The following is a 21,797-nucleotide window of genomic DNA, read 5'->3' as shown; positions in this document are numbered from 1 at the left end:
ATAGATCTTGTTTATAACTCTTGAAAAAACTTCTATCAGAAACTTGCGTCCTGTAAATTGAAGTGTATAATGTAGAGTGAAGATTCTTAGGGCAAGGAAGTAGGTGTACCAACTCTGAAACTTTGCTTATGGTAGGAGAGACAGACCTTTTTTCCTTGTTACAAACCACAAAAAACCCTTCAAACAGCTTTGACAAGTCACACTTTAGAAGAGGTCTTCTGATTATCCAGTAGTTATGTGGAAACTCCCTATAGACCACAGGTCATTTTAACTAGACAAGTGGTTCTCAGACCATAGCCTTTTCATCCTTAGTTTATGGTGAAAGTATCTGAAACAAGCTGTTTATCTCTTGGCTCCTTTGAAGATAACATTCACAAATAGCTTGTGACAATTTTATTTTCCTGTTATGAGTGGTATGTTCTTAAATTATGACCAAGTTTATAAGTGGTTGTTGCAGGATTTATAGCCTACTTATTTGGATTTGTGCAAGTGTTTCCATTTTAAAAGGGCTTCACACTGGCTGAAAATATTTGATTGTTCATATTAACAGTCTGAATGAAAATGTACTGAGAGTAGGCCTTGAAAAGTTGTTTTCTTGCCATCATAAAAATATTCTAGCACTTAACATGATGTGATACAGTCCTTAAATGGGAAGTGCTACAGGTTTTTAGAATGGGTAGTTAGTCTCTAGATCAGAGATGCTTTTTGATGTGGTCTGTTTCTGAGTCTCTTAATACTACCCACATGTGTGCTGTCTTTTTTCTTTCTCTTTGATAAACTGTCTGGAAAAACTGTGACACCTCATATACTTGTATGAGAAAGTTGGATGAGACTTTGATTTTGCCATGAAATTGTGTGAGGATTATAACCAAGGTTTGGAGTGCTGTTGGGATAGTTGCAAGGAAGTGCTGACAAGTTTTGGTGATGGGCTATTTATTCAGATCAGTAGCTTTTACGAGAAATGCTGGTGGAATTAAAGTATTGATTTCGACCCTGCTGGTTGCAGTGTTTGAACTGTGCTGCTGTCACTAGTCCCTCAAGCTAGCAAGTCGTCTTAGCTTTTGATCCTGAATAATTTTTAAACCTGTCCCAGAAACTACAGCTCTGCACAGTTATTTTTTAATTTGATACTGGGTTTAGTTCTCTATATTTCATTTTGGTTTTCTTTTGATCTGCTTCCTTCTTGGTTCAGAGTTGATCTGATGCCTGTTCTAATGATTAGATTTTATCATCCCATTTGTTCCCACGGCATCTTGCAGAACATCATCAAGGTCATTAGTCCAAGGGGCAAGTCTGTCTTCTAATTAAACCTTATATCTTCTGTTGTGGTATAACAAGTTAATAAAAGGCAGTGATGTGGCTAGGTTTTCTTTAGTATTCTGAACTGAAAGATTAGCTGGGATTTGCATATCCAGAGATGTGCATGCCAAGTGGAACAGCACTTACCTACCCTCTTTGTTTCATACAGCTTCATGTGGCCTACTTTTCTAAGGGCTCCCCATAAAGTCTTCTAAGCAAAACAAGGCCAATGAGTCCCTGAAGGAAATATTCTTCCACTATCTGTTGCAGTTTAGTGCTTGCATTGTTACCTTGGGTCCGTGAGCTTTTAGAAACAGACACACTTATACTTGATGACTTTATATAACCTTTGTCCAGAAGGAAAATTCATTAGAGTAATAAATAGGGGTTCATTCAGAGAGCTACAATCTACATGAAGTCAGGAGAGTGTTGTAGTCATTTTGAGACTGTGCAGCCTGACAGCTTACTGTGATGTTGTTACAGAGACTTTTTCTTCTCTCTCTGACTCTTAAAACCATTGGGTTTGTGCCCTTTTAAAATTTGATCAGTCTTTCATTCATAGATTTATTTGAAAAAAATGTCCTATATTACTTATGAATAATCTAACATAAAACAGGTGTAGACTACTAGCATCTTCTGACCTGTTCAAGGCTTATTTTTAGAAAGAGAGAAGTTGGTGGACTGTAGAATTAATAATATCAGTCTGGAAAGATGTTACCTTCCGTAACTCTTCTCTGAGCAATCAGTGTGCGTTTCACTAGTTGCTCTGGTTTCATAGTAATTGTGAAAAATACCTAATTGCATCCATAGTATGCAGGAAATGTAACTTAACTACCTTACTCTGTTTTTGTTTGCACCATAAACAAGCAAAGATTCTGTATTCCAGTTTGCCTTGAAGGAAAGCTAAGATTTTATTTTCAATACATTGCAAGTAAGAGCTTCAACACCGAAGAATTCTGCATGTGGTGACTCAAATTCAGTATTTCATGCAGCATTTTTTCCCCTTTCATAAAAAGAGCACTACTGAGCACCTACTAATGTCTTACTAACAGGAACTTAGACTGTGCCTTGATTTAATTATCTTCTGATAGTTTGTTGATCTGTCTTCCATTTCTATGTATTTGTCTCCTAAATGTACTTACTGTCAGACTGTGGAGTCTGTTTTGATCTGTTGACAGTGTGTGATTCTAGACTGATATTAGTGAAGCAACTGAGAATTTAGGCCAAAATATTTGATTAGTATATAACCAAACAACATGAAAGTTCTCAGTTTACTTGGAAATTTGAAACCCGTGACACAAAGGAGACTTGAGAAACCTATTCTTGAGCTGAAAAAGACGCACGATTCAGTGTTTCAGTGACCTTGACTCAGGGAGAAACTAAGTGCCTCTGAAATGTGCACATTTCAAGTTATCTTCTGAAATCCGGAATACAGAAGAAAATAAAAACATCAGAAAATCCAGATGTCTGACTTAAAATTTTTTAAAAATAAATGTTTATTGGATTTCTTAATGTAAAACTGATGATGCCAACAATTAAACTGGAGTGGCAGTTGAGGCTCTGCCTAGACATACAGAGTTTTCAGAAGCATTATTGAAGTAACATTTAAATCTTTCAGCTGTTAATATTTACTAGCTTTTTTTTCCCCTGCAACTAAGGCTTTAGCATTAATATCATGTTTCATTTCTGTATTTTAGCCGAGTCGAGTTAAAAAGGCTGTGTGAAATATTTACTCGCATGTTTGCTGACCCTCACAGCAAGGTAAGATCACAAAGACTTGGCTCGCGCTCTTACGTTACTATGTGTACACATTCGACACTGTTCCAAGATGAGTGTTTTGTATTTCTACCCCTGCCATCTGCTGGGGGAAACTGGCATTTATAAATCTCCTTGATTTTCATCTTTTTTACAAGGAAGGGATGTGTCTCAGTCTCTCTTATGTTGCTAGGAACCGGTCACTCCATGCTTCCTAAGGAGCAGCCTAATGCCTTTCAGAGGTCACCTCCTGGAGTGAGAAGTTCAGTTTTATCTGCACTTCTCTAAGGAGTCTTCTGGTGGTCCATGAAGGGTCATGAGCATCACAGTCACTGGGGTTAGTGTGTTGGATACACTTGAGAGCAGTTTGGGGTCTCCCCAAGATACTATTCTGAATCTCACAAAGTCTTTCATGTAGCACTTTGCCGCCTTTATAACGCTGCCCTTTGAAGTTAAAGGGTGTGGCATGAATTTACAGACATTTCTTGAAAAAAAGTAGGCTAGAGGATGAGGTGGTTGGGTCCATAGGGATGTTCAGACCCAGTGGTCTTCTGTTGACAGGTAAGTAGGAGCAGAGAGAAGGGAAAAGGGAGTTTCATACCCCTTCCTTAGGAGATTTGCTGTTTGGGGCAGCCAGTAATGTCTGGGTAAAAACATCTGCTGTTGGGTTAAATAGTTTGAGAAAGAATAAGTTTATACAAATATTTGTACTTCAAGACCAGTTGGTAAACCAGTTTTAATAAACGATGGTCACATGGAAATGACCTGGGCAGGCAGTGTTGCCTGTCACAGGTCTTGCTCAAAATGTGCATTTTTGGCCTTAATTATAGTGTGGACCAGCTCTCCCACAGGTCTTGCCCAGCGTGTAGTTTCTACCTGTAAGGTCTTAAAGTTTTAGTTCTCAGGGGTTTGGTATGTGTTGTGCAAAGAGTGAAGGTGTAACTATTTGTTTGCAAAATATTTCCGATTTCTAAGTAAGGTGAGAGTTTACTGCACTCTGGACTCAAGCGTGTCTTTGTGGCAGCAGTGATCTGTTATCTGCACTGCTTTTATAGAATTATTACTACAAACAAATTAGTTGTGGTGTTAAACACATGTAAACTTTGTTCATATAAATGTATATAAACATACGTTACTTTCATGACTGAGGAGACTGGATCTGATCCAAGGTATATAATGTTTTTAAGTAACTCCACTGAGAAAAGATTGTGTTGTAAGAAAATGTAAACTTTCAATGAATGTGTCTTTTATCTGTTGACAAACTGCATCTGAACAACCAGCCTTGATCACTATGTGTGCTAACGAGTGGTTTGTTTTGTTGCATGGCCTGCTTTGCCGTGGAATTCACAACAGAGAGTAAGTGTTTTCTACCCCCTTCCTTCATTCGTTTCATGTGGTATTTTAATACAACACATTTTAGACATGTCTTGTTTGATTTTTTTTTCAGAGCAATGTAGTTACTAAAATCATTCATTCATGAAACTGTTTATAACAAAGTCATTCTGAAATTCAGATTGTAAACCCCTTCCCTTTGATTATTTTTATTTAAAGCACTATATTTCTTTTTGTGACACTTATTTTGTTTATAGGTCTTCAGCATGTTTCTGGAAACCCTGGTTGATTTCATCATCATTCATAAAGATGACTTGCAGGACTGGCTTTTTGTTCTCCTGACCCAGTTGCTAAAGAAAATGGGAGCAGATTTGCTGGGGTCCGTGCAGGCGAAAGTTCAAAAAGCTCTGGATGTTACCAGGTAGAGTACTCAGATGGCAAATGTTATGGAGGTTTTTTCAGGATTACAAGAAGGCAGGAACATTTTAGAAATCCAACAGTGCTGTATAATTTTGAGGGCTCAGTCTTTATGAATACCAGAATAGAGGAGAACAAAGTTATGTCACAGTATTTCAAACATTGAATTGAAAAGGCCTGTCTCTCTTCTAGATAAATAACTTTAAAGCATAAATTTTAAAATATATAACTGATTAATTTTGGAGTTTTGGAGGGGGTGTGCACTTAGATATCAATTTTTTTTGGCTGACAGGTACAAAAATTTACAGTATTCATAATATGAAAGGGGCTTTACCACAAAGTTTGGAGCATCTTTAATGTTGTTCAAACAGCAAATAACAGTCATGTCAGGATCAGACCTTGAATGCTACTGTGATGTTCACACAATTCTGTGCTCCATGTCCTTTTTGAAGGATGTCCAGCACAGGACAGTGTTACAGTAAAGTTCAGCTGATTCTGGAAAATAGGATAATTTAAAAAAAAAAGTAGTAATAATCTAGGAGAAAATAGGATAGAGTAGGAAAAAAGAGGAGGGAAATCAAAGCCAGGTATGAACTCCGAGGACAAGATAAACCAGGCTGCTTCTAGAGATAAGGGAACAAAGCAGAGTCTGAAATGAAGAAGGAATGGTGTACCAAAAGCTGGAGAAGTGTACAGAGAGTAGGTAGAATAACAGTGTATAAAGATACTGATTTAGAACTTTTCTCCAGTATTCTGTCAGTAATCATCTGATCCTTAGATTTGGAGTTTCTCTGGTTGATGGTCAAGTTAAGAAGAAAAGAGTAAATGTTGAAATTTGGTGTGTAAGCTTTAATGTATTGAGTTAATTTTGTCCTAAACATTTATTTTGCATTACATTTTTGCCTTTGTTTTCTTTGGACAGGGATTCTTTTCCGTTTGATCAGCAATTTAACATTTTGATGAGGTTTATTGTAGATCAGACCCAAACACCAAATCTGAAGGTCAGTATCAAAAGCTGTTTCACTAAAGCATCAACATGCTTGTCTTACCTTGCCATGTCAGGCATACCATAAAGCATAGAACTCCTGAGAAGGTAATTAATTGTAAGTACTTGCATGATATAGGAATTATATTGGCAACTTTGATCAACTCTCTCATTCTCCATATTAATAAATGTGAATATCTTTAAAATAGAGCCCTATAATTCATCACAAGTCACTAAGAGTTGGGCTTTGAGCACCTGGGAACATTTTAAAATTTAGACATGGAATTCCTCTTCATCCTGATCTTGATGGGAAGAAAACCTGTCTATGCAGGACAGAAGGGACCAGGCTCTGAACATCTGGGAAGCTGGGATCCCAGACACACCTTAACTAGTACTTACTGCACCGATCAGGTGTAGCATGTATAAGGTTTGGAGAAAAAAACCCTCAGAGCTTTCTGTCATTGAATCATCCCTGAGGGATACTGTTGTGCAGACCGTTTTTTCAGGAGGTTACTGTTTCAGAAATAGGAACACCGTAAATTCTGGAAGTCGTATACATTTATCTTCCAGAGACAGGAATATATTAGATACCAGATGATTCAAGTGTTCTTTCTTGAATCACCCAAATGTTGGATCTTTTCAGACTCCAGCATCAGGCATTTTTGGTTTGAGACCAAAAGCTGTGGTTTGGCATCTGGACCAATAACTGCTGGTGGAAACAGCGTGGTGGAGTTCTGATCTGCTTTTGCAAATGTACCATTTCAAGCCAGTTCTGATATTCCATTCCAGACTCTTACTACACAAAATTTATCCGTGATAGAAAGTTGCTCTTGGTTTTTGGAATGTTGTAGATATGTCACAGGACTACTTCCCTCTCTCCCTCCCCTTGCCATGCGTGACATGAGTCTTGTCAATCTGTAGTGGTATCTGTTTACTATGGGATAAATCCATCTTTGCCAACCCTTGAGTTTAACAAATCCCCTTTTCATTTCTCAGGTGAAAGTTGCTATCCTGAAGTATATTGAGTCCTTGGCAAGACAAATGGATCCAACAGACTTCGGAAACTCCAGTGAGACAAGGCTTGCTGTATCTAGAATTATAACTTGGACAACAGAACCAAAGAGCTCAGATGTGAGAAAGGTAAGCCAAAATGATGCAGTGATTTTTGGTCTTTAAAAAGGAAAAAAAACCTAAACAAACCTGTCATAAAGGTAATGCAAAAATCAATGATTAAATTCTAACTGAAAAAAACCCTGATTCTGCATACCTCTGCATACTGTCCAAATGAAATTGTCAACTCATTATAGACACAGTTTTTAAACATGCCTTCATATATTTTTTTTCCTAGTAGGTACCTAATCTCTGTGTGACTTTAACTACTATTACCATGCAAAAAGAGATGATAGTTTGAAAATGTGCTTTTTCTTAAGCAGTCTGGAAATATCTCTAGGTTTTTTTTTTGTTTAGGTGAAGGTGCTGTGCTTTGTAGACTGAAATGTAGCACAACCTCAGTGTTATAATATTGTTAAAAGAAAGTAAACAAATCAGTAAGCTGCCAGAGGCTCTCAGCCCTTCTCTTTTAAGAGCTGTGCGTTTATCTCTACCTGGAAAAAACTGACACAATTAGGTCAGGCCTCGGTAATAGTTACCTTGTTCTTTATCTTGCTCAGATGCAAGTGTCAGGCAAGCTAAAATGGGGAAGATAGGTATGCTCATCTCTCCCAGGAGAAAAGCAAGATTTGGTTTTATGTACGTGGCATCTGTTACACAATTTAAAATTACCTTCTATTCCCAGTAGGAGTGGAAGACTTTGAGATGTACTTGAATTTAAAAAAAAAAAAAACAAACCACCAAACTTTAATAATTCCAGAAGGTAAAAATTGTATGACAGTTTGACATTATATGCACATAAAATGCCAACTTAATATTAGAATAACATATGATTTTGTAACTTTGGAAATAATTAAATTATTTTTATTTCATTCCAGTGAAAAGATCACTGGGTATCAAATGTGCTGCCACTGCAGCATTATGGGATAGCTGAAACAGGGCTTCAGAGAAGCTGTTAGGGTGTGTGCTGTTTGCTTGCTCTCATAGAGCTGACTGGTTCTAGAGAAAAATATCTTGTCCTCTATTCTGAAGACTTTGTGCAGGGATTATTCACAGCAGTGTAACTGAAATTTGCTTCTGTAAAACAGTCTGCCTCAGGAAAAAAAAGAGGACTTTAAATCCTGGACTTAGATCTGGAATATGCATTTGCATGTCCAAAGCCAGAAAGAATTGAGCAGTCAAAGCAGCTGCTTCTCTGTTAGAGTTCAGGTAAACCTTAAGCAGTTTCCTCTGCTGGTGATCTGTGAGGGAGAGTTGGAATTACTTTAAATAAATATACACGTGAAAAAGCAAATTCTCTGCATATTGCTCAGCAATTTCAGGAGAAATATTCCACCGTTAGGGGTCATCATTGCTGCATGCAGAGTGGAGCAAGGAGTTTCTGCTGCAGCTGAAAGAGTTGGCTGTTCCCTGTGGGATATGGGGAGCGATTGTTCACAGCGTGGTGTCCGTCATTCTGTCTCTCTCAATGACTTGCAGAGCTCTTGCAAAACTTCCAGCAAACTCCACCTGAGCAGTACTTGGGCAGGAGCCTTGGAGTTGACAAGAGATTACTGAATCTAAATTCTTTTTATTAGACCTTCATGTGACTTGGATTTGCCTTTGATGCCTGTAGCTTTCAAATAAATTATTACATAGTTAAGCTAACTTAGGCTGCTAAAACCGAAGTCTCAGGTGATCTTTATTTCATCATACCGTTGCTGTATTATGCTTTTATTGAGAACAGAGTACAAACCACAGGCTTTAGAAGAAACAGTGCAGCAAGGGATTTATAAGCAATCATTGGCCATTATGTCTGTCGGGACTGTAGTTAACAGACTAATAAATTCATTACGCTGTAGTGAACTGGATTATCAGGGGCCAACCCTGGCAGGTGAAATGTTATGAAGAATACAATTAAAACATTGCCCTTGTTCTTTTGGGGACTATAACTTGGGAAAAAAAAGAAGTACCTTTTTTTGAAATGAATAAAGATGATTCATTTACGCATCAGAAGATTCTGCCCTTGTGGAGGGTGTTGTGGTGGCCTTCAAGATCTGAGGTTTTCTAAATGTAGAGCAGACCATGAACTGTAAACACTGTGATGACTTAAAAATGGAGAGGGTAGTTGAGGTTATTGGGAAGAGGGAGAAGAACCAGTTTCATCTGGAGATGATTGGAGGATTGAAGTACCACAAGAGGCCTGTAAAAAGTGTAAAATAAGGTAGTTTTTGAATAGGATCCAGACTTGAGACTACCAAATGCAATCAGCTTAGCTCCTGCAACCTGACAGGAGTGCACATTATTTTTGGTACTGAGGACTCCTGGCTAGTGTTGTCCAGTCCACATGTATGACTGTGGCTGACTTGGTGGGACAGTGATGACAGTGCTCAGCTACTTGTGGAGGCAGGGGCTCTTTCTCCCAAGAAATATGGCTCCACATGTCCTTCTTACGCAAGTTTGAGTTACTGAATGCTATCTTAAAGCAAGTAGCATTTGTGTGTGTGACGACCATGCTGTTATGTCTGGATTTTACCTTTGAACAGAGGCAGGTAAAACAAGTTTCACTCATACTGGTGATCTCTGTCACTGGGCAAAGTATGTGGCTGCTGTGTGCACATGGCAATTAGTTGCGCAGATCTGATCCTATGGTAGCAATCAAGGTGTCTGTTCAAGAAATGGATTATATTTTCGGTCAGTGCTGAGATTATCCTTTTATTATTGATCATCTGTCTGTTACTGCTATTTACTATGTGTGGTGGTCATGGAGGTGCCCAGTCTCCTAGCATTGAGGCACTGGAGGAAAACAGAGCCAAAAATGTCATTTTAGTAAAAAATTTTTTTCAAACTGAATGATACAGCTTTACTAATAACTTTGTGTATTTTTGGGACAACTACTTGAACACACTTAATGAGCACACTTAACCAGTCTGACACTTGGCTTGAACTACAGATCATGTTTTGTAGCTAGGAAAATCAGGAAAAGTCAAAGGAAATGCTATTGTGCACAAACCAGTTTATGTTCCCATATGGAATGACATCTGTAGTTAAACATAAGCTCTGTTAACACAAGAAAAACATGATGTACTTTGAGGAACATCCAGTTGATACCAAAGAGTGTCATTGACAAAATGCCGTGATTCCCTCTCAGGCAGAAACCATTTAAGCTACTGATAGTAGCCATGAACTGTGTACAGTTAAAATAATTGTCAAGCTTTAGCTTTAAAATAAGGTGATCCACAGTGTGTTATGGGTAAATATTTGACTAGTTTTAAAAACTGTTAGTACTTGTGGGCGTTTACCTTGCATTCAAGTTACGATTTGCTTCCTGCAAGCAGTGCTGGAAAAAAAGGTGAAGACGTTTGGCCCCCATGCTGAACAAAAGTCATATTGTAGGAGCAGGTCCTGCAGCACTGCATGGAGACTTGGATGGGAAGTGGCTCCAGTGCAAGGAGAGCACCTGTTGGTAATTCCCACACGACCAGCCAGCTTGCTGCTTTTTCCCCAAGGAGAACTGATCAGTGGGCAGGGCACAGATCAGGATTTCAGATAACTGAGCTCTGATTTTGATAGCATCTAACCTTGTGTGATGCACTTGACTTTCTTCTGCCTTGGTTTATTCTAACTCTTTGTAGCAGGGTGTTATTTCTACATTTTTCTGGAAATTGCTGAAGATTTGATGAAATAATTTTGCAAAAGCCGGTTAATTACCACACAGAAAAGTAACACAGTGGCACTTCCAACAGTGTGATGAGTGATCTGAGGACATAAAATCAGTAACTTCACCATGTTATCACATTGACAAGAAAGTTATTGTGCAATCGTTACGTAGGTAAAGTGCTTATTGAATTTAGATGACAGGCATGAGTTCTGTGTGAGAAAATACTTTGATCCTGGAAAAGAGTTATCAGTTTGAGAATGGAATTTAGAATAAGGCTTCTGATTTGACTCTGGCCAAAGCCTGCAGAAGCCTCCTGTCCAAGGCTTGACTGAATGGAAACTTTCATTAAACATGAGCGCCCAGACTTTGAGGGTGTGGAATCAACTGAGAGCATACAGGATCTTAGTGTTTAGGAGGAGCTTATACAGACTGAAGGAGAATGAGGGCTTCTGAAGCGAAGGGCCATTGACAATGCCTACCATCTTGTTAATCAGCCAGGCTTTGGTCTTAATGATAAATAACAAGATCTGTAGATCTGTATTGTCTGATTGGTATTTGGACTACTAATCTCAGGGCAGAAGAAATTTTTACCTTTGTACCAGGTATCCTGACTGGCTTCTTTGTTGATGAAACATTTCTACAGTGGTTTTATTTTACAAACCTGAAGGCATTTTTGCATGTTATGGGCAGCCTTGTGTCACATGGACATCACGTTCTGCCTTCCACTTATGTAACTGGGAAAACTTTTTCCTTCAACTGTCCCACTTGTCACTGCAAGCTGCCCTTGAATACAGACAGTTGGATGGGACTTGGTAAGAAACTGGAACCATTGCAAAGATTCAAAAGCCCAGGAGAGTGCTTGTGTTACTGTGATTTGCATGAAGATTATGTCCCCCTCAGACTACCTCGGGGTAGGGCCCTCCTTGGACTGGCACCACTGGTGAAGTCTAGGGGTATCCAAAGAAAATGAGTTTGGGATCAGGTTTTTTCCCAAAAACTGATTGAGAAACTGTTTCTGAATTACACCAGAACATGAGGAAGTTTTCAGAGAGAAAGCTTCGGGTCACAAATTCTTCATAAGCTGAAGCAGGCAATGAAGATGTATCTACTACTTTAACTAGTAATCCTCAAGGTCATTTTCTGAGAAATATTGATGTTGTCACTTTGATACGGAAATCCTATCTATCAATAAAGCTGAGAGCAACTTTGGATAAAATATTACTGTGATATCTCTAGCAGGACCAGTGATAGACAGGATAGCAAATGCCTCTAAGAAAATGAAATCAGGCTCCTTTGCAACATGATACCATGAGACCTCTAAAATATTTTGAAGTTTTAATTTTCCATCTAGCATCAGGCTGATTTCAGCAACTCTGGGACAGAAGCTTCACTGTAAAAGCACTCCCAAAGCCTCTTAGGGAGCTGAAATGGTATTGTTTATCTTTACTGGTGTTGAGCAATAAACGCTGTTGGTCATGGCCTGTTACAGTAGCAGTGGCAAAGAGGATGTTTGCAGAAATGCTTTTGAATGGCAAATTGTTTTAGTATTCCCCAGCCACAGGCCCTTGTCTTTCTGGGTCAGAGGTTTCTCTGGCACTCTTGCAATATTCCTGCACCAGATTTGTGCATCTCATGGTGAGCCAAGTTACCAGAGAAACAGACATTAGGATTTCATTTCAGGCTTATGGAGTCTTAAATAGGACTACGTCCATACTGCTGAGGTCAGCCTTTTAGCCAAAGGATATTCCTAAAGAAATCGAACTCAGTCTAAATGCCCAGAGGAACTCCTTTTAGGCATTTAAACATAGTCAGTGCTAGGAAGAAGAGTGTAGTACATCAAAAATGGCACCTGGTGGACTTTAGTGTTTACTTGACTTAATGCTATTAGAACAAAAAGGATCTCTGTGTCCTAACTGTGTTTCCAAAATAGTATCCCTCCTTTTCTGTTTGTTTTGAATTTGATGCTACAGAGCTATGAGAGCCCAAATGTTTTTAGTGTACGCAGTATAAGGAAAATGGCTTTTGCCCAGTGTTGGTGACCAGAAAATTATCACATGCTTGTTGGAAACATAGTGCTGGGGTAAATTTCTTTGAAATTGTTCTCTTCAGTTTATACAGCCTTCTAATATCCTCTGAGTTGAAAGCAGTTTGCAATATAAGCACATATTCTGTTTGCTAGAAGAGCTAGTGCAAACACACACACCCCTACATAAATATAGGTGATGTATCTATTTTGAAAATCAAGTCTAGAGGTGATGTTTACATGATGCATTGTAGAGCTGTTTGGACTGTGACAGGTAAGTCTTCCACATTTCCTCTATCATTTCAAAAATCTGCAGATTAAAGTGCATGTTTTCATTATAAACCATATGATTTCGGTAGCTTTTCTTCTTTCTTCACTTATATGTGGGAACTTTTACCTCAGAGTTCAGACTTCTATCATACCAGCTTAATAATAAAAGTTTCTTGATTGTTAATGAATTGTAACCTTTGTTTCTAATCCTGAAACCTGTTTCTGCAACAGATGTCATTTTGTAATGAACAAAGTTACTCAGGGTAGCCTTCAGCAACTTGATTTCTGGGGTAACATCTGGTTCTCAGGAAACAGTGAACATTTTTGCCATGGTCTTTCCTGTGCCCAGGTCAACAACACACATAAGGAGTTGTAATCCATTATGGAACAGTAACCCCAATATTCGATGCTGCATCGTTTTTACTGTCATTTTTCTGAGATGCCTTTTACACTTGTAATGCAACCATCTCTGGCTGGTAAAAGCCTTTCGTGATATATAAAGTGTGTGCTGTGTAAAACACAATGGCAATATGGATTTAATCTGTACATGAGTTCTGTATTTAAATCTGTTAAATAAATTCTTTTCAGCATGTGGATGTGAACAGCATATTCTCATACAAGTCTCTTGTGAAAACTGTGTGTTTAAAAACTTGTACTCAGGCTAACATGCTTGGATTATGTATAAACTGCTGAAGCCATTGTGCTTCATATTTTCATATCAGTAATATGGATGTCCATAGCCAGCTGATTCTAGACCTGAAAAAGGAACAAGCAGGAGGTTTGGTTTGGTAGATAGTTTGTTAGCTTAGTGCCAGCTAACACTTAATTGTCTACTGGAAAGTACACTGAAATAACACTTGCTTAGAGCCTGCAAACATCAGTCGATGTGAATAACTCGCTTAACATCAGCTGCACTCATTGGAGAATTGAAGCCCATGTGTGCTAATACAAGCTGCCTAATGTGTAAGTGCTGCCTCTGATCTCAGTGGATCTATATTTGATCTGCAGTTTAGTGTAATTCAGAGTGACATGAGAGAGCTTCTCTGTTCCAATGTGCCTTAAGTTATTAAAAACCACATTTGCCTTAGCCTGGATGGTGAAGTGTGTGATGCATACAGAATATGACTGTGTTCATCAAAAGTGATGTAAATGAGGATCTTCCCCAGGCAGATCACATGATAAAAGGCATTTGTAGGCAGTGTTGGTCCATCAGACTGATGCCCAGACTGGAGGCAGGAGTTTATAGCTTTTTGACTGTTTCTTTCTCTGAACTTAGAGATGTCTGCAAGGGTAGATGCTGGGAGATGCACCTATTCCCCTGCTCCTGGCTGGCCAGATACAAGTGCCATCTCAGTTCAGCGCTACCTGTCTCTGCACCTCAGTGGAGGTTTTCAGGTGGTTATAGAGGCACCAGGAGATTGCCAAAATAAAACCTTTTAGGAGAACTAAGGGATGATCTGTAAGACTGAGAATTGTGGCTGAATTTAATTTTGAGCCAGTGCTGCCCTCTGCTGAAAGGAATGCTTTTCTGATGATATAAAATAATGCTTTCTGTTACTTGAAATTAAGCAAGAAACTGACTAAAACTCTTCTGCAAAAAGATAGCATGTACTGTTTAGATGACTGAGTTGAAATCTATGTTTTCTTGAAATAATATCAACTTTCCTGTTTGTCAAACCCAGACGATGCATAGTTGGGTGGGTGAGGATTTGCCAGCTAGGACAACTACAGCCTCCTCAGGGCCTGGTGAAGGAAACTTGGAAGAGAAATGTAAACAGGTAGACTGAAAACCTTGTGCACTAATCACACTAATTGTGTTTGGAGTCTCAACTCAACTGTCTAGCTGTGTAAAGAGACCTGGACTGGAAGCCTGAAAAAAGTGTGTCTGAAGTAATTTTTGGCTTTGGTGTGCTTTCCTGTTAACTCTTTTGTTGTGGTCCCTCATAAAGGATCAGGGTATGAAGTCCTCTCCTTTTATGCCAGTGTTGGGAGCCCATCGACAGCAGATGTTTGAGTAACTTGGAAATTGCCTTCATATAGCTCAGGCAACTGCTTATTCTGCTTGGTTCACTGGACCAGCAGCAGCAATCATGAGGCACTTGTGTTAACCTTAGGTCACTGACCACATTTCTTTTCTAAAGTCAGTGGATTTTTCTGGTTAACCTTGAACTTTTTGCTTAATAAGCCCAAACCATTTCAAAAAGACTTTATTATAATTCAACCAAGTTGCAAGGGTTACATATTTTGACAAATCTGGCTATCATCCACTGTCTAGGTGAAACTAAAAAAAAATGTTGCTAAAGCATTTGTGTCCCTTTAGCAGCCGACGCTGTTGGACAGCATGAATTGCACTGACCTAAGTGTGAAACTTTGGGAGCTGCTACCGGCTTGTGGAACTCTATCCCTCACTGCATTGTGATAAGGAAATAATGAAGTTACATAAGCAGTCCTTTGCAAATGATTCAAGAGCCTGACACAGAGCCAGACCCCCTCTCTAGCATAGTCAGGCTCTGAAGTCACTGGAGTTTCTCCAGCTCAAGCCAGCAGAGAACGGCTTCATTAAGATTAGATAATCTGTAGGGTCTACGTTATATGTCACTGAAAGGAGATGGATTAGTGTTCCCTACTAATGGTACAGGGACACAAAGGCAAGGGAAAATTCAGATATTACTCTTTCTTCAGACTACGTATCATCAAGCATGAGAGTTGCATGGAGAATGTTTGTATAGTGTACAGAAATAAGTTTTTTATTGCTTGTTAAATATATCTACTCTGTCAGTATTCTAATAAAAAAGATTTTCAGAAGATAACCAGTGATTCAGAGATTATGAAAATTTCTCACAAGCTGAAAATCCACAGATTTAAAACTGTTAGAAACATTATCCGTAAAATATGTCCTTTGACTAGATAAATGTGTGCCAGATAAATGGAACTTAAAGGATTATCAAGTGTGCCAGATCTAGCTATTAAAACAGATGCAGAAATGCTGCTCCTGATGCTCTTCATTACTGAAATAAAATTAACTGTATTAGAATTGGTAAGTATTGCAGGAGTGAAACTTGAAACATGTTATAAATGTGATTTCAAGCTAGGATGTACCTTCCAGATTTTGAGGCCAGTAGTAACAGTGTTGATCTTATGGTAGCAGGGACCAGGACCTTTTTCTGTTAAATATTAAGTAGAATTTTATGCCTGCACTTTCAAATAATGGCTTTTGCCTGAAATAAACCTGGAAGTGCAGTTGGATAGGTGAAGAGTATTTAGAAAGAACATAGACAGGGTTTACCCATGTAACTCTAGTGATGCCTTTGAGACCTTTACTGGAGCACCACTCCCAGGACATAGAAGTACTTGGCTTTATGTCAAAAAGCGTAGACTATAAGTCTGCTGTCTTTGAGGCCACAGAAGATTGTGAGTATTGAGAGCTACTGTTCAACACTTCATTTAAAGCCCAGTGACTATTTGCAGGCGACAGCAAAGCTACTGAAGCACACTGCATACACAGAATACTGGCAGACACTCCTAAAGACAAGCTGTATTTTGTGCCAAGAGGGAGGATGGACACAGTTCTGTTTTTATTAAAGCCAAAACACAAAAGTGGAACAAAATTGAAGTGACTGGTGAGACCTGAAACTTTTCTCAGCTACTCCTGTAGGATAATATCTGTGCTGTTATTGTTTGTGTATTAGGGTTAAATTGTTCCAGTTAAGTAACTCTGTGCTTCAAAGTGAAACCACAGAATCATAAACTCCCTGGTGGAGCTTTGGTGAAGGTTTTGCTCAGATCTGTGAGATGCATCTTGAACATCTCTGGCACACAAGAAAGGTACCTCCAGAATGTCCCATCATAGAGTGACTGTGCTCTTGCACCTGTTTGCTCTGTTTACTTAGGAAGTCTCCAAGGATGGACTTCATTTCTAACCCATCAGTGGGAGATTATGTGGGACAAAGGTATCTGAAATCCTTTCCCACCTTGGGCAGCCCCTGACTTATCAGTTGATCTCTCCAGATATTCTAGTCTGAGCAATCTCTCAATCTGGGAACCTTGTTGATCACTTTGTGTGGATTTTGGTTGGGGTGGGGGAGGTGTTCGTGGTTTTTATTTATTTCTTTATATTATTTATTTTTTGTCTCAGTGAATGTGAGATCTGCTTGTTCTGGCACAGAGGATCTGCATGCCCACTCCTAACCAAGGATACGCACGCCATTCACAAACAGGAATGTACTTTGGCATGACTTGTCACTTTGCATCCAGTTCAACCTGCTGTTTGTTGTTCTGAGATCTCTTGTTTGCAGTAATATTTTTATTACAGAAAATACTGTGCTGGTGAAAACTTAAAAGTTCTTGGATCAAAATGGACAGAAATACACATCCTTGTTGGATACCAGGCAGGCTTCCTGGCAGAGTTGCCCAAAACTTCGGGTCAGAGGAGGGTATGGATATGGAGGATATGGAGTTAAGAAAGTCATGGGGAAAATTATCTCCCCACTTCTTTCATCCTTAGATTTTTAGTATGGAGTGAATAATATCATATTGTGTTTCTGTTGAAGTCAGTGAGAGTTTTGTCAGGAGGCATCATGATCCATCTGGAATGAAATCTGAAGACTTTGCTGCAGTCCTTGGAAGCCCGTTGAGTGTTCTGTGCCTTGGTTTCTTTGTTGGCCATATGAAAAGGATGATACTTACCAAACTTCATGGATGGAAAATGTTTTTATATACAAAGCTGTGTTAGTTGCTGCTGATAGCAGAAGGAGCAGTATAGACTGAATTGCAGTTTGCACACCGAAACAATGAGATACTTTGATTCCCCTCCACTATAACAGGGTTCTTGTGTACCCAAGTTCATCATCTGTTAAAGAATTCTGCTCCACAGGGAACTGCAGATACACTTAATTATTGTAGCTTTACAAACACATTACTTATTAAAAACTCCTTTAAATTGATGAGAACAATGAATGCACATTTATCCCCACAGCAGGGAATTATATTTATACCCTCTTCAAAGTTCTTTTTCATTTTTAGGAGGTTTTAGAAAGTTCCTGAAAGGGTCAAACACAAGTGTCGGCTCTTCCTAAGCCTTGTGTGTATGCTGTTCCAAAATAAGAGCATGTGTAGTTTTTGCTGCTTACTTTGTGAGCCCAAGCCACTATCAGAGGTCCTTCATCATTGCTTCATTATTATTGTTCTTTTAATCAATGTTTGTATTTTTGTATACTTTCTAAGTAAAGGCATGGAGGGGAAAAAACCAGAATTGGTGCAATTCACCCAGGTTGGATGCTGCTGGGGAAGTCTAGTTAGGAACATGTGATGTTAATTACTCTTGCAGAAATGCACACTGTGATTTATTCCGCTTCCATTCCCATTTGATTCCATTGTCTTAGTTCAGGATATGCAGAGCTGTATGTTTGCTAATGGATTAGTGGAGATCCTGTTCTGGCAGCGGTTCTGTGAGGCAGATAAAGCAAACCCTGTCCAGTAAAATTAATGGTAAAATTCTCAATTGTTTCAGTGGTACCCTGGTTTCGCTTATTAAATTTAGGAAATCTGGTGAGGTTTAGCCTGTCCGTGGTCAAGAGAATGGTGGTTCTTGCCATCCTAGAAGATCTTCCACTTCAGATGGAGTCTTCTGTTGCTGAAACAGCCTCAGTGGTGAGACTTGCAAGGAGAGGTGGATGGTCTGATGAAACAAACTTGTCAGATCCTTAGGAAGAGGAGATATTGGTTGGAAAGAGAAGTAGTCCTATTCACACTGAAAATAAAAAGCATGGAAATGACAAACTGCAGTCCTAGATCCTTCATACTTATCTGAGTTTCTGGTTTTATTTGTTTTCAGTAAATTTTTGCAGTAACTTATTCAATTGAAATATGTGCTGGACAGGTAAGAATTTCTCATTTGCTGTGAATAGCTGTACACTTAATATCTAAGAAAATAATGAAATAAATGCAAAAATATGTTGTAAACTCTTAAGAACTAAAAAATTGACTGTAGCTGTTAGTAATTCCTTATGATACATCACAGAGAACATTTCAAAAATTTGTCTGCTATGGAAGTCTTGTTCTTGAATGAAACACACATCCTGTTTCTGTAAGGTTCATTACTAACAGAATCCATGTTCTTTTCAAAGAAAAAAAACTGATGGTCTCTTCTTTCTTCTTCATTTCAGGCAGCACAAATAGTCCTGATTTCTCTCTTTGAATTGAACACTCCTGAGTTTACCATGTTACTTGGTGCCTTGCCAAAAACATTCCAGGATGGTGCTACCAAGCTCTTGCACAACCACCTCAAGAACTCCAGTAACACTAGTGTGGTGAGAAGCCCTTGTCCTTGCAAACAGCAGAACCCCAAAGGGAGCAGCTCATTGATAAGCTGTTGCAGATGTTCAGTAGTTTGAATTATCTGTAACTGTTGTCTTGAAGCAATATGGCAACAGAGGCTTTTATTTGATGGTACTTTTATAGGGACCATTAAAATAAGAAACTCAGTTAAAGTTTAATATAGTCATAACCAGAAGAGATTAAAAAATGACTGAGAAGTGCATAAAAATTGGTAGGGTTTGTGCTTTCAAGTTGGTGGTGCTTTTGAAAATCCTGCCAGTAATGACTTTTGACTAAAACAGATCATGACACCACATATTTTCTGAGCTTTTGACTATTATTGAAATCAGTTTAATAACAGATGTATTGTCTATGAAGAAACTTGCAGGACCTTCAATGTGACGTACAAGGTCATCTCAGTCTATGCCTAGTACCTTATGTTTTACTTTACTATTTAGCTCTTACATATTTTTATTTCCCTGAAGGAATATGTTAGTAGAGGATTTAAGTGAGAAATTTCTTTCCCCTCCCAGAGCACTCCCTCCCTATCTTTGCACTTCGACAGGGACAAGTAGAGCTTTGTGTAAGCTAGAACTGCAGCGTTAGGCTTCCAGGCAGATGGTCTGGATTCTCTAGTACTTTTTGTGCAAAGAGTGTCAGAATTGAGAGCAATTTCTACTCATTTTGCTGTGGTATAAATGGTTGTGCAGGCCAGTGGAAAAATGATAAGTTAGACTGCTTACTTATGCTCGTAACAAGCATAATCAGAATGCTTTAGACAATGTGGAAAATAGCTGCGTAATTAAAATGTTAAATTGCCAGGATAATGGTCTGCATATTTTGGAGCCTGGCAAATCGTTTCTGAGAAGCTGGATAGCCTGCTGAATTGATGAACCATTTCTCTGGCAATATTTTCAGGCTGTACGTGTTGTGTAGTTAAAATTTCAGGTACTGTGGATTGCAGAGAAATGTACATATACTTTCTTTATCTTCAGAGTAGTACCTTCAGGAACATTTTAATGACTACATGAACCATGGCTGCAGTTTTTTAAGTCAAGAAGCAAAATAAACACTGCAGGAAGCTTGTCTAGGGCAAACAAAGGCAGTGTTTGGACCTGTTGCTGTATTCCTGCCTGTGCATTGCAACATGTTGCTAATCCTTGTCTTCCTGCTTCTGTGTCAGGGTTCCCCCAGCAATACCCTTGGTCGGACTCCTTCCCGGCACTCCAGCAGCAGAACCAGCCCCTTAACTTCACCTACCAACTGTTCCCATGGTGGACTGTCTCCAAGGTAATGTGGCAGGCTAATTAAATCACTTGCAAAATATTAAAGGATTTCAACACTGAGTGTGCATTTGTAGAATATGACTCACTTTGAAAGCAAAAACAAGATGGAAAGGTTACAGTAGATTGCTCCAAAGAAACAGGATTTGAACATGATAATACATGGTTGGTGATTGACTTCAGTATTCCAGACCTCATGTTATCTGTGTAATCTTAATGTCTTTTCTTATAATATTAATTTGCTTTCATAACTAGGCCTTCTCCAAACTACATTTGTGGGGTCAATGAAAGTAATATTAAATGACAGCATTAGAAATAAAATCTTGTTGAGGTTGCATATATCACAAAAGATAGACTGAATTTCAGGTCAGGGGTTTCAGATTGTGTCTATTTTTCAGGTGTGCACTTGTGATCAATAATTCCTCTGACTGTAGTGCAGTGCTTATGCTGCTGAGAGAAGTACTGCATCTCCCGTTCCCTTCTTATTCTTTGTGAGGATGCAGGACAAGCAGAGGTGGTGACTGTATTTCAGTGCTGAATATCCCTCAAATTGCTCACCTGACTGCTCACCAGCAGAGTGATCTTGACCAGTGGCTTGATCTTTTGGGCAGTGGTCTGTTGCTACCACTTGTTTTGCTGAAGCTGGAGATGCTACCCTGGATTATATTGGTCCAAAATCTTTTATTGAGTCAACATGGACTCTTGGATTTTGGGAATGTAGATGTTTTGCACCATAGAGCAGAGGAGATGACAATTTAAACAGTATGTTCTGGGACCATAGAAATATTGGAGAAAAGTATTAAGTTGTTACCTGGACAAGCTGATTCATGCTGGGGAAGCTTAAAAGCTGCTGTTCTTGTCTACCTGCCCTCTCCATGGGAGGTCGCTTCCCTTTGTCTTAGAAGAAACAGAAGAGTGAGGACTGCAGTTCTTCGTCCAGTATAGTAATTTACACTGAAATATGTTGATCTGCCCTTGCTGTAACTTGCAAAACTCTGTCTGGAGGGATGCTTAGACATGTGAGTGAGTTTTCCATGTGTCAGGAAAAGTACAGACCTTTAGCCTTTAATGAGTAGCTAATTCCAGCAGCATAGGAGCACATGGGGTTTCCTGAGAAAATTTTGTATATCTAAATTCATCTTTGTGACCCCTAAATCTGCTGTAATGCAGAACTAAAACGAGTTTGCAAGCTGAGGTCGAGTTGCTTATTATGAGTTTTTCCACAAAGGTGTCATTGAGAAATTAAGTGGTAGAGTTTCAGGGGAACGGTTTCAACTATGTTGCTTCCTTTTCAGCTAACTTGAGCATTGTTGCCCTGCTGATTTCTGTCATGGGAAATTATTAACTGAGATATGTCTCCTTGTGGTT

General features: G+C 38.9%; 1 protein-coding gene across 13 annotated transcripts in view; it reads left to right on the top strand.

Annotated features, from left to right (window-relative positions):
- The window catches only part of CLASP1 (cytoplasmic linker associated protein 1), a 179,079-nt gene that overhangs the window by 128,289 nt on the left and 28,993 nt on the right, over positions 1 to 21,797 (top strand). For all 13 annotated transcript variants that reach the window (XM_027636825.1, XM_027636827.1, XM_027636824.1 and 10 more), the window contains 7 exons: positions 2,997 to 3,060; positions 4,408 to 4,410; positions 4,644 to 4,807; positions 5,726 to 5,804; positions 6,785 to 6,928; positions 18,996 to 19,139; positions 20,330 to 20,436. In XM_027636825.1, the coding sequence (XP_027492626.1) occupies positions 2,997 to 3,060; positions 4,408 to 4,410; positions 4,644 to 4,807; positions 5,726 to 5,804; positions 6,785 to 6,928; positions 18,996 to 19,139; positions 20,330 to 20,436 (705 nt within the window). The remainder of the gene's footprint in view (positions 1 to 2,996; positions 3,061 to 4,407; positions 4,411 to 4,643; positions 4,808 to 5,725; positions 5,805 to 6,784; positions 6,929 to 18,995; positions 19,140 to 20,329; positions 20,437 to 21,797) is intronic.

The sequence above is a fragment of the Corapipo altera genome, unplaced genomic scaffold (assembly GCF_003945725.1).
Source record: "Corapipo altera isolate COAL_440 unplaced genomic scaffold, ASM394572v1 45, whole genome shotgun sequence".
In the NCBI taxonomy this organism is placed as follows: domain Eukaryota; kingdom Metazoa; phylum Chordata; class Aves; order Passeriformes; family Pipridae; genus Corapipo; species Corapipo altera.
The sequence above is the reverse complement of the archived record's forward strand: the minus strand, read 5'-3'. Positions and strand labels throughout refer to the sequence as shown.